This window comes from Oncorhynchus masou, chromosome 27 (assembly GCF_036934945.1).
Source record: "Oncorhynchus masou masou isolate Uvic2021 chromosome 27, UVic_Omas_1.1, whole genome shotgun sequence".
NCBI lineage: Eukaryota > Metazoa > Chordata > Actinopteri > Salmoniformes > Salmonidae > Oncorhynchus > Oncorhynchus masou.
Window position 1 is genome coordinate 27,777,328 of NC_088238.1, and position 13,108 is coordinate 27,790,435.

The window sequence follows — 13,108 nt, forward strand, 5'->3', positions numbered from 1 at the left end:
GCATCCAGAGCATACATCACCACACATAAGATTCTCAAAACAACACTCATCCTTCCCTCTCCTTGACTTTCGACTTGATTCCTCTTACTGGCCAATGAGTGGTATCCCCTCTCTCTCTCTCTCTCTCTCTCTCTCTCTCTCTCTCTCTCTCTCTCTCTCTCTCTCTCTCTCTCTCTCTCTCTCTCTCTCTCTCTCTCTCTCTATTTCCACTATCTCTGTATTTCTTCCAAATATATCTCACTCACTATCTTTCTTTCTTATTATAATATGATCTGCAGTGGAGGTTGGTGGGAGGAGCTATAGGAGGACAGGCTCATTCAACTGTCTGGAATGGAACAAATGGAATGGAGTCAAATGTGTGGTTTCCATATGTTTGATACCATTCAATTACATTACAACGAGCCTGTCCTCCTGTAGCTCTTACCACAAGCCTCCAATGATGAGCAGTGCACTTGTAGCCTATTATTTCAACAGGTCCTTACAGCACCGCTCTCGTTCTGTACTCTCTGCTGTCCTCCTGAGTTCAAAAGCAGGCATTGCTTGATGATGTATGCAAAGAGACAAAACTGCTAGAGAAAATGTATGACCATGCACCCAGGTTTACCAGGGGCAATCCACTAAATCAAGTAACAAATCCTCTCTTAAAAAATATTGCTATGTTATCCAGAATCTCCTAATCCTGTATTGGGGATGATAGATGCTCTTACTGGGATGACTAATCAGGAAGTAATCTTAGCAAATCTGGTGACAAAGGAGTAGGACAGAGCGTTTTCTTTAAGCCTTCAGAAGTACTTTTTGAGCCTTGTCCTTTGCAGGGGCCGAGATCCAGATGACATGCATGGATAAAAACGCTACGGGTTGAAGGGGTTTGAAAGGAGGTTAAGGGTCACATGAGCTTACCATTTCCTGAAACGACTGGAAGCTTATCATTTGTTTGCTGTCAAAGTTAATTAAAAGAGTGTCAAGACATCAAGTAATAGTACTGTAGAACTTTAAAACTATGTATGGAGTCCTCTGGCTTTAGTGTAGATTTGTTCCAGTGGATATTGAACAATGGCTCTGTCCACGATGATAAGTACAGATGTAGGATCTTAATTTGATCACCCTGTTGCTGGAGACCTCTCCGGCAATACAGGACATTTTAAACATGTAGTGTAGTTGAGGTTTAAAAAGGCTTCTGAAGTTTGTGATTTCCACGTAGACATTTCAGACTCGATCTTCCCGGATGAAAAATGGATCAACCCCGACAAACATGTCAGTTAATTATAATCCACATAATAATTCACAATTCCTGTTGCTGCAGGATTAGTGTCATCTGTATCGGCAAAGACGCGGGGGACGTAGTGGCTACAGGACATGAGCTACAGAGCATAATCACGGAACTGAAGGAGACAGACAGAGAGGGAGAGAGAGATATAGATAGAGAAGAGAGGGATGGGAGTGTCGTTAAAGAGGAGGTGGTGAACCATTTCAGAATTGAAGCTAAAATCTACAAAGTAAAAATGGGTGGAAGTTCAAGCCTAGTATCCTTACCTTACCATGAATTTGCCAAGTACTTTACCAAATGTACTATTTGCTGTCCTTGGGTGGCCTCTTTGTGGGGAGAGTAACTGCACCTCAAAGTACACCCTTTACCCTTCACACCCTCACCCCTAACCGAAAAACCCTGACATAAAAATTCTGTCCATTACCTGTGTTGGCCAGGAAGTAGGTAATAGGGTTGTATAAGGGACTGGACTTGGCCAAGTAGGTGGGCATTGCGGCCAGGAGAGGAGGGATGTGGAGATGTAGGCCAGCCAGTAGTGTGACCAGTCAGAAGTAGGCCAGCCAGCAGAGGTTAAAGGCCCCAATCATGGCGCAGATCTACCGCCCTGCTGCTCCACACTACGGTTCAGCTGAGACAACACATACAGGTACAGTCAACGCATGCTGTACATGCTGGCACACCCACACCTAGTACCCTTCTCATGGTGCTGAGTACAGTCATGGACAAAAGTTTTGAGTATGACACAAATATTAATTTTCACAAAGTCTGCTGCCTCAGTTTGTATCATGGCAATTTGCATATACTTCAGAATGTTATGAAGAGTGATCAGATAAATTGAAATGAATTGCGAAGTACTTCTTTGCCATGCAAATGCACTGAATCCCCCAAAAAACTGCATTTCAGCCCTGCCACAAAAGGACCAGCTGACATCATGTCAGTGATTCTCTTGTTAACACAGGTTTGAGTGTTGACGAGGACAGGGCTGGAGATCACTCTGTCATGCTGATTGAGATCGAATAACAGACTGGAAGCTTCAAAAGGAGGGTGGTGCTTGGAATCATTGTTCTTCCTCGGTCAACCATGGTTACCTGCAAGGAAACACGTGCAATCATCATTGATTTCCACAAAAAGAGCTTCACAGGCAAGGATATTGCTGCCAGTAAGATTGCACCTAAATCAACCATTTATCGGATCATCAAGAACTTCAAGGAGAGTGGTTCATTGTTGTGAAGAAGGCTTCAGGGCGCCCAAGAAAGTCCAGCAAGCACCAGGACCGTCTCCTAAAGTTGACTCAGCTGCGGGATTGGGGCACCACCAGTACAGAGCTTGCTCAGGAACGGCAGCAGGCAGATGTAAGTGCATCTGCATGCACAGTGAGGTGAAGACTTTTGGAGGATGGCCTGGTGTCAAGAAGGGCAGCAAAGAAGCCACTTCTCTCCAGGAAAAACATCAGGGACAGACTGATATTCTGAAAAAATTGTGGGCTCACTCACAATTTTGCCTAAGAACACAGCCATGAATAAAGAATGGTACCAACACATCCTCAGAGAGCAACTTCTCTCTACCATCCAGGAACAGTTTGGTGACAAACAATGCCTTTTCCAGCATGATGGAGCACCTTGCTCCATCAAAACCCACTAATTCTGACAAACTCCAAGCATTGATAATGCAAGAATGGAATGCCAGCAGTCAGGATGTGGCTCAGAAGTCAATTGACAGCATGCCAGGGCGGATTGCAGAGGTCTTGAAAAAGAAGGATCAACACTGCAACTATTGACTCTTTGCATCAATTTCATGTAATTGTCAATAAAAGCCTTTGACACGTATGAAATGCTTGTAACTATACGTCAGTATTCCATTGTAACATCTGACAAAAATATCTGAAGACACTGAGGCAGCAGACTTTGTGAAAATTAATATTTGTGTCATTCTCAAAACCTTTGGGTACATTACTTTTGGGTACATTACTGTAGCAGTAGACTATAACCACAGAAGGAAATAGGAAGCAGAGCACCATGCAGGGTACGAGGAAGTTGCCCCAGGTGGGGGCCGCAGGAGCTCCAGCCCAGTAGAGGGCCCATGGCAGGCTGGCCAGCCACACCACCCCCAGCCCTGGATGCTCCTTCATCGAGTCATCTTCAGAGCAGCCATGGGCTTACACATGGCACAGTACCGCTCATACATCAGCCGGGTGAGTATCCACAGAGAAACCAAACATTAAACAGAGTTTTAAATCTGGTGTTTAAAGGAGGTAATAAAATGTTATCAAAGCAGAAAATGTTTGTACATCCCATATGTCTCAACCAATCTCTGTATTAGCTTCATTTAAAGGAGGGACTCTCATTACTAACAGGTCAAAACACCTGAAAACAATTAACACCTAAAATAAGGATCTAATCAGACAGCCAATACAAATAGCATCAAAAACGACTCACCAATGTAACTGACTGCATCTGTCCATCTGTATTTACTTTCCTGTTCTTTTGCACACCAGTATCTCTACTTGCACATCATCATCTGCTCATTTATCACTCCAGTGTTAATCTACTAAATGATAATTATTCGCTCCTATGGTCTATTTATTGCCTACCTCCTCATGCCTTTTGCACACACTGTATATAGACTTTATTTTTTCTACTGTGCCATTGACTTGTTTATTGTGTTATTGGCTTGTTTATTGTTTACCCCATGTGTAACTCTGTGTTGTCTGTGTCACACTGTACGGCTGTCGTGGGTTGAAGAAGGTGAAGAGGACCAAAGTGCAGCGTGGTATGTGTTCATGATGTATATTTATTTTAACTAAGAACACTACGACCAAAATAACAAAACTAGACCAACATGAAACAGTTCTGTCTGGTGCAGACACAGAGACAGAAAACAATTACCCACCAATCATATTGGGAACACAGGCTACCTAAGTATGGTTCTCAATCAGAGACAACGATTGACAGCTGCCTCTGATTGGGAACCATACCAGGCCAAAAGCAGAAATACAAAACATAGAACAAAACATCAAATGCCCACCCCAACACACGCCCTGACCAAACTAAAACAGAGACATAAAAAAGGAACTAAGGTCAGGACATGACATTACCCTCCCAAAGGTACGGACTGCGGCCGCAAAACCTAACCCCATAGGGGAGGGTCTGGGTGGGCATCTGTCCGCGGTGGCGGCTCTGGCGCGGGACGTGGACCCCACTCCACCATAGTCTTGGCCCACTTAAGTGGCGACCCTCGCCGCCGACCTCGGACTGGGGACCCTTGCAGCGGGCCCTGAATAGATGGGAGATTCCGGCAGCGCCGGACAGGCGGGAGACTCCGACAGCGCCGGAGTGAAGGGCGGCTCTGGCGGCTCCTGACTGACGGGCGGCTCTTGCGGCTCCTGACTGACGGGCGGCTCTGGCAGCGCTGGACAGGAGGGAGACTCTGGAAGCACTGGACAGGAGGGAGACTCTGGAAGCGCTGGACAAGAGGGAGTCTTTGGAAGCTCTGGACAGGAGGGAGACTCTGGAAGCGCTGGACAGGAGGGAGACTCTGGAAGCGCTGGACAGGAGGTAGACTCTGGAAGCGCTGGACAGGAGGGAGACTCTGGAAGCGCTGGACAGGAGGTAGACTCTGGAAGCGCTGGACAGGAGGGAGACTCTGGAAGCGCTGGACAGGAGGGAGTCTTTGGAAGTGCTGGACAGGAGGGAGACTCTGGAAGCGCTGGACAGGAGGGAGATTCTGGAAGCGCTGGACAGGCGTGAGCACCTGGAGGGAAGAGACGGAGAGACAGCCTGGTGCGTGGAGGAGGCACCGGATGGACCGGACTGTGGAGGCACACTGGATGTCTCGAGCACTGAGCCTGCACAACCTGTCCTGACTGGATATTCCCAGTAGCCCGGGAAGTGCGGCGGGGTGGAACAGACCGCACTGGGCTGTGCTGGCAAACCGGGGACACCGTGCGTAGGGCTAGTGCCATATAACCCGGGCCGGGAAGACGCACTGGAGGCCAGATGCGCTGAGCCGGTTTCATTATTCCTGGCTCGATGCCCACTCTAGCCCGGCCGATACGAGGAGCTGCTATGTAGCGCTCCAGGCTATGCCTGCACACTGGGGACACCGTGTGCCTCACGGCATAACACGGTGCCTTGCCCTGGTCAACCTCTCGCCACGGTAAGCACGGGGAGTTGGTTCAGGTCTCCTACCTGAATTAGCCACACTCCCCATGAGCCCCCACCAATAATTTCTGGGGGCTGCCTCTCGGGCTTCCTTGCCAGCCGTGTTCCCTCAAAGCGCTGGCTCCCTTTACCTGCTGCCTCTGCTCTCCTGGCTGCATCCATCTGTTCCCATGGGAGGCAATCCCTTCCAGCCAGGATCTCCTCCCATGTGTAGGATCCCTTTCCGTCCAGAATGTCCTCCCATGTCCATTCCTCCTTCTTACCACGCTGCTTGGTTCTTTTGTGGTGGGTAGTTCTGTAACGGCTGTCGTAGGTTGAAGAAGGTGAAGAGGACCAAAGTGCAGCGTGGTATGTGTTCATAATGTATATTTATTTTAACTCCGAACACTACGACCAAAATAACAAAACTAGACCAACACGAAACAGTTCTGTCTGGTGCAGACACAGAGACAGAAAACAACTACCCACCAATCATAGTGGGAACACAGGCTACCTAAGTATGGTTCTCAATCAGAGACAACGATTGGCAGCTGCCTCTGATTGGGAACCATACCAGGCCAAAAGCAGAAATACAAAACATAGAACAAAACATCAAATGCCCATCCTAACTCACGACCCGACCAAACTAAAACAGAGACATAAAAAGGAACTAAGGTCAGGATGTGAAACACACTGCTTTGCTTTATCTTGGCCATGTCGCCGTTGTAAATGTGAATTTGTTCTCAACTAGCCTACCTGGTTAAATAAATATATATTTTTTAAAGACTTAGAAGAGACAGAACCCCTAGTCGGTCACCATAGCAACGATGAAGCCGTAGAGGACGAGGAGGAGGTCGGAGATGGCCAGGAGGAGGACAATGATGTTCATGGTGATCAACAGGAAGTGTGTGTTCCTCGTCAACACGACTGTGACCAGAAGGTTGTTGGAGACAGAGACGATGGTGATGAGGAGGAACATGAGGAAAGAGAGGACGCTGTAGCCCTCCCGAAGGAAGACTATGGCCACTGCCAAGATGATGGGCACTGTACCCTCTGCCAAAGCTGTGCCACCCTCTGCCAATGGTGTGCCATGGACCAAACCCCAATCCAAGCCTAGATCAGCCAAGGCCGTGCTGTTGCTGTTCATCTCAACCACAACCACAACCGTAACCTCTGAGCTCCCTGCTCAAGATGTTCTGAGGATCTCCCTCTCCCCTCCCACCTGAGTGGCCCCTCTACTGAAATGGAATCATCCCGTCATATTCTGGACCGATTAGCGTGATTCCGTACTTTGTGGAGAGGCTGGATCAGGGATGAAGGTGACAGATGGTAATCCCTCCTTTTTTGGGCCATTTACCAAATGAAGCTGATATGATAAATGGGATTAAACACTGTTGGTGTTGATTGGATTATATGAGTAGTCAACACTGTAACACTGTATGTTAGTTAATTAGATGTTTTGGTATTTGGAAGATTGCCTGTGTAGTATGTATCCATCTATATCTTGATGTTTCATCGTAAACAAAGGATGAACCCCACCCTCAACCCTTTCACACACATTGCACTGCTTTGGGAACTCTTATATGAGTGTGTGCGTGCACGTACGTGTGTGTATGTTAGGTCAGTAATGCCACTCAGCATAAAGCATGTCATTCTGACCTCTTCTGGGAAAACGCTGGGTCTGAAAGTCATGACGGGACAGAATGTTGTCAGGAAGAGTGCAGATGGGACAGGAGAGGGTGAATCTTATTTACACTCCAGGATGTCCTGCCATTCTCCTTCGCTCCAACACCACTGTTTGAAGACAAGACCAGACCTAACCCCCCCCTTCCAACTGCTGACAGATGCTGGAGTATAGACGGATGAAGGGGTTGTGTGTGTGTGTGTGCCGGGGGGGATTGTGTGTGTGTGTGTGTCAGTGTGTGTGTCTGTGCGTATGGGCGTGTAAGCACCAGCGTGCGTGCGTGCGTGCGTGCGTGCGTGCGTGCGTGCGTGTGCGTGCATGGACAGTATGCCCATGCATGTTTGTGTATGTGCACGTGTGTGGAGTGTATGAATGCAGGTGACCCTCTCTGGTACTACTGGCACAGGAAAGAGTGGAGTTGAGTGGAGGGGGAGAGAGGAGGGAGGTTGTTGAAAAGTCAGATGGGCTAAGTGAGCGGTCACAGTCCACTGACGTGCCTCAGAGAGGGAGGGCGAGGGAGAGCTAAAAAGAGTGACTCAAAGTGACAGGGAGTGGGTCAGAGAGGTAGAGGGAGGGAGCCACAGGGGCACAGCGAGTGATACTGACGAAGAGAGAGAGAGAGAAGGAGAGAGATCCAGAGTTATGGCGCCTGTGACCGGACCACTGGCGCTCATGCTGCTACTTCTGGGGTTAGACCGCTACACCTCCTCTGCTGCTGCCGCCAAGGTGAGTCCCACTTTTACCGCACACACGTGAGTGCGTTTGTCATTCGGACTCACTGTCACACCCTCATTGGTAGCTAGACATATGGAAGGACTGCCAAGTGTGGTTAGGGAGATGTGGGCATGGGACACACAATACAAATCAAATCACATTTTATTGGTCACATACACATATTTAGAAGATGTTAGTGCGGGTGTAGCGAATTGCTTGTGTTCCTAACTCCAACAGTGCAGTAGTATCTAACAATTCAGCTTGACTTGTTTTGTTGCTGACTTTTTTGGACATTTTAAAGTGTTGTTGTGTGGTTTGGGGATTTTGGATGGTGTACTGTATGATGACTTAGTGCTGTGTTTCAGGGGTTGGATCTATGTGGTTTTGAAACATAACGAGCATGTTTGTGTGTGTCTTTGTCTGAGTTTTGCGGTTTCTCTGAGTAGCGCCCGGGTACTGTTGCATGCTGGGTAGATCAGATCAGATGATGCAGATCCCAGCAGAAGTCATTAAACAATATCTTTCTGTTTACCCAACGTCTGTCCAACTCTGGTCAAAGTAAACAAATGCTCTCAAATACGCTTTGATGATGTCACAACACTGTGTATACCCAGGAGTACACTACTGCCAAAAAACAAACTATTCATCATACACAAACACAGTTTTCTCTGTAGGGGGATTGGGTGTTGGGTTATATAGTGGTGGTTAATGTTATTCTAGTATGATGAAAGACAGGCAGGAAATAATAGTCTGACCTCTCTACTGTTTTAAGAACTGTGGAAAATTCCATTGATTTGAGTGGATAAGAGGATTGGCGAGGGCATTGGCTCTATAGGGCATTGGCTTCAACATTCAGTTGGGAACCGCTAAGACATTTGGCCCTGGTACGTTCATCAGGTAACTCTCAAACCGTTATGTGACTTTATGACTTCTGACACACAATGGGAAGTCAACAGAGAAAAGAAAAGCGTGTCAGTACACTGTTGTGTGTGGTTATTTGGGGTGTTCCTCAGTCCACAATGACACACAGCACCAGGCCTGTGCAGGTCTGTCTTACAGTTATCCGCTCTTCTCCCTCCACCACAACAGAACCGGTGTGACAAGACAACCCTGGTGATGACCAAGACAGAGTGCCACTCCTGTAGCATCAGCTCCAACGTGGGCTGTCCAGCAGGCTTCAACAAGAAGATCCCCGGGAAGGGAAACCCAGACTGCAAGTGAGTGGGCAAGGGGGTAAGGGTGGAGGGGATATGGGGAGGAAATGAGGGTGGAAGAAGGATATGGGGGGAGAAGGGGACAGAATAGGGAAGGGAGTGAGGCAGAAATAGAATAGATGGAGGAGCTATCTCTTGTTAGTATCTAAGTAATATCTCATGTCTCTGCTTAACCTAAGACACAACCGGGTATGTTGTGCAGAGCGTTGTGACTACTGTGGCACTGCATCCTACACCCAGTGATATGTCATCTCTCTCTCTGTAGGTACCGTGTGAGTCCCATGGCCAGTCTGGTGCTGAATATCAAGGGCTGTTCTCATGAGTGTTACAAGGAGGTGGTTGAGCCTCACTGCTGTCCAGGGTTCTGGGGACCAGACTGCATCGGTGAGTAAAACAGCACACTGCATCCAATACTGTAATCGATCACTGCTGCTCATCGTTGAGTCATCAAGCCGCATTGATGAGGAAAGCAACACCATTTTGGTGGTGGTAACATCATTTCTGAAATCCCTACTTCACCCCAGATGCTCACTTTTCAAAGGCTTGCTTTGAAACAGAGGGTTCTCGTATGTGCTCATGTTTTGGTGGTTCTGTAACACGGTAAGCTGTGGGGACTCTGAGGGAATGTTTTGATAGGAAGAGTTCAGAAGTGTACTTGGCTGCTACTGACATTGAATCCCAGTGCTGAGTGCTGTGTGACAAAAAAACAGGAGGAAAGCACTCGCATCCCTCCTCGGAGAGGAAGAGTGGCATGTTTCAGGAAAAAAAAATGCTACAGGGGAACAAATAGACAGAACAGAAAGCTGTCCAAAGTAGGAAAGTGTGTCAGCAGTGTCCTGTGTGCACCGGCAGGCCAGGACAACCCACATTGTGCTATTGGGTGCAGGATGCAGGTTAGGCCTTTCGGAGCAGGGGACTCGCACACTTCCTTCCTCCCAATTAGGGCTCATCGTCAGCTGGCCCCTGTCTTCCAGGAATGTGCTGACATCCCGATAGTACTGAGTCCAGGCTTCCTCTCTCTAGTTCTTTTGTTCCTGTCATAGACTCTTCTTATCCCCCCCTCCCACACTCTCTCGCTTTCTCACACGCACACACACGCATGCACGCACGCACGGACACACACAAAGACACTAACACACACATTCTCTCTCTCTCTCCCTCCCTCCCTCCCTCCCTCCCTCCCTCCCTCCCTCCCTCCCTCCCTCCCTCCCCCTCCCTCCCTCCCTCCCTCCCTCCCTCCCTCCCAGTGATTGTGTTGTGAGGTTATCAAAGATGGGCAGTAGTAAGTACATTGACAGGGGCCATAGTTCTTCCTCTCTGTCTCAACGGTTCCCTGTGTTGTTCTGTGACAGGGTAACATGGACATGTGAAGTATTATCTGTCCTGGTGAGACATGATGCATGTCGACTGAATTACTCTCCCCACTTGTTGTGCAACAACGTTGCATTTTAGGTACAAATTACCCACATTAGAAGGTTATCATTTATTTAAGGTAAATATTGGGTAAACATTACAGGATATTGTTGCAATTGGGTGACCATTTATGCTCAGGAATGGTGAGTGAGTGAGAATCTGCTGACAAGAACAACTACTTTCCTAGAGTCTGCTGGTTGTAAGGAGACCCTTGGCAACTCCCTGCTTGTGTTTACATTGTGTGTGTGCAGCTTGAGGGAAGGAAGGGGATGAGTGATTATGGGCCGTACTGATAAGAGAGGCACACAGGAGAGAGTGAGAAGGAAAGAGGAGGAGAGAGACAGAGGAGAGGAGGAGAGGAAGTGGTCATTACATCCAGGCTATTGTCAAGTCACGTGCTCTCCTGGACATTGGAACAACACACACCATTCGGTTCCCAATCACTGTTTCATTGAGATTGGTTGTCCATCTTTCTGTTGATATGAGACTAATGCGAATGGTACTGTCTTCCTGTCCCAGAGTGCCCAGAGAACGCAGACAGGCCCTGCAGTAATAATGGACTGTGTTCTGAAGGCATGGGTGGCAACGGGAGCTGCAGCTGTAAGGTACTGGATAAGGACGCATAGACACACATATGCAAGTAAACACATATACACACACACATGCACAGACAAAGAATGGTCCATCACTGTGTTTGTCCTCCTCAGCCTGGCTTCGTGGGAACAGCTTGTGAAGACTGTGCAGATAATCTTTACGGCTCAACCTGTAGTTCTGGTAACCAACTCGGTCCCTTTCTTTAAGATTGCGATGCTTTACCTACCCCATTTTGTGACTGCCCCATGCACCTCGAGATACAGTCCAAGTTGGTGACGTTTGTTGATGATCCATTGCATTGTAATATTGACCTGTTTCTTTCTCTGTCCTTCCCATCATTCTCCATTTGCCCGGTCCATCAGCCTGCACGTGTGGACATGGCCTGTGTAATGCTGGTATCCACGGTGATGGAATATGCACCTGCTTCTCTGGGTATAAAGGCCCAAAATGTGATCTGGGTAAGAGAACCAGTGGTGATGCATGCTTATGACATGTCTTATAATGTGTTAGAATTGTATCATAATGCATTATTCCTGTCGGCATTAACTCCCTGATCTATAACCTACCTGTATGTTTTCATCTAATGACAACTTGCTCCCACCTTAATAATAACAGCATGTGTCTCTGCCATCTTTCAGAGCTGCCGGAGTGCTCTTCTCTGCTTTGTCCACAGAACACTCGCTGTATGCAGGGCTCGCTGGACGGGTCGCTGCGTTGTCAATGTCTACCTGGCTACCGAACCTCTGGAGATCAATGCATATGTGAGTGACAGCATGGCTGTGTACCCTATTCTCTGTAAAAGGGTAGCCCTATGGCCTTATGGCTACTAGCGGCCTAGTACTAAGTGATTTACGGTGCGTTCAGAAAGTATTCAGACCCCTTAACTTTTTCCACATTTTGTTACGTTACAGCCTTATTCAAAAATGTATGAAATAAAAATGTTCCTCATCAGTCTATATACAATATCCCATAATGACAAAAAAAAATTTGAAAATGTATAAAAAAAATAAACAACGTAAATACCTTATTAACATAAGTATTCAGACCCTTTGCTATGAGACTCGAAATTGAGCTCAGATGCATCCTGTTTCCATAGATCATCCTTGAGATAAGTCCACCTGTGGTAAATTCAATTGATTGGACATGATTTGGAAAGGCACACATCTGTCTATATAAGGACCCACAGTTGACAGTGCATGTCAGAGCAAAAACTAAGCCATGAGGTCGAAGGAATTGTCTGTAGAGCTCCGAGACAGGATTGTGTCGAGACACAGATCTGGGGAAGGGTACCAAAGCATTTCTGCAGCATTGAAGGTCCCCAAGAACACAGTGGCCTCCTTCATTCATTTATGGAAGAAGTTTGAAACCACCAAGACCCTTCCTAGATCTGGCCGCCGGCCAAACTGAGCAATCGGGGGAGAAGGGCTTTGGTCATGGAAGTGACGAAGAACCCGATGGCCACTCTGACGGAGCTCCAGAGTTCCTCTGTGGAGATGGGAGAACCTTCCAGAAGGACAACCATCTCTGCAGCACTCCACCGAAAGGCACAAGATTCTCTGCTCTGATGAAACCAATATCGAGGTATTTGGTCTGAATGCCAAACCTGGCAACATCCCTACGGTGAAGCATGGTGATGGCAGCATCATGCTGTGGGGAGGCTTTTCAGCGTCAGGGACTGGGAGACTAGTCAGGATCGAGGGAAAGATGAACGGAGCAAAGTACAGAGAGATCCTTGATGAAAACCTGCTGCAGAGCGCTCAGGACCTTAGACTGGGGAGAAGGTTGACCTTCCAACAGGACAATGGCCCTAAGCAGACAGCCAAGACAATGGCAGGAGGGGCTTTGGGACAAGTCTCTGAATGTCCATAATTAAGTGACCCAGCCAGAACCCGGACTTGAACCCGATTGAACATCTCTTTAGAGACCTGAAAATAGCTGTGCAGTGACGCTCCCTATCTGGCCTGACAGAGCTTGAGAGGATCTGCAGAGAAGAATTGGAGAGCCTCCCCAAATACAGGTGTGCCATGCTGGTAGTGTCATACCCAAGAAGACTCGAGGCTGTAATCACTGCCACAGGTGCTTC

At 47.7% G+C, this 13,108-nt stretch overlaps 1 protein-coding gene across 1 annotated transcript in view; it reads left to right on the plus strand.

Moving 5' to 3' along the window:
* The first annotated feature begins 7,571 nt into the window (after window positions 1-7,571).
* Window positions 7,572-13,108, plus strand: part of stab2 (stabilin 2) — a 33,816-nt gene continuing 28,279 nt past the window's right edge. Inside the window, exons 1-7 of the mRNA XM_064939814.1 lie at window positions 7,572-7,816; window positions 8,894-9,021; window positions 9,284-9,402; window positions 10,951-11,036; window positions 11,139-11,205; window positions 11,388-11,483; window positions 11,664-11,786. Of these exons, the coding sequence (XP_064795886.1) occupies window positions 7,733-7,816; window positions 8,894-9,021; window positions 9,284-9,402; window positions 10,951-11,036; window positions 11,139-11,205; window positions 11,388-11,483; window positions 11,664-11,786 (703 nt within the window). The 5' untranslated portion in view covers window positions 7,572-7,732. The remainder of the gene's footprint in view (window positions 7,817-8,893; window positions 9,022-9,283; window positions 9,403-10,950; window positions 11,037-11,138; window positions 11,206-11,387; window positions 11,484-11,663; window positions 11,787-13,108) is intronic.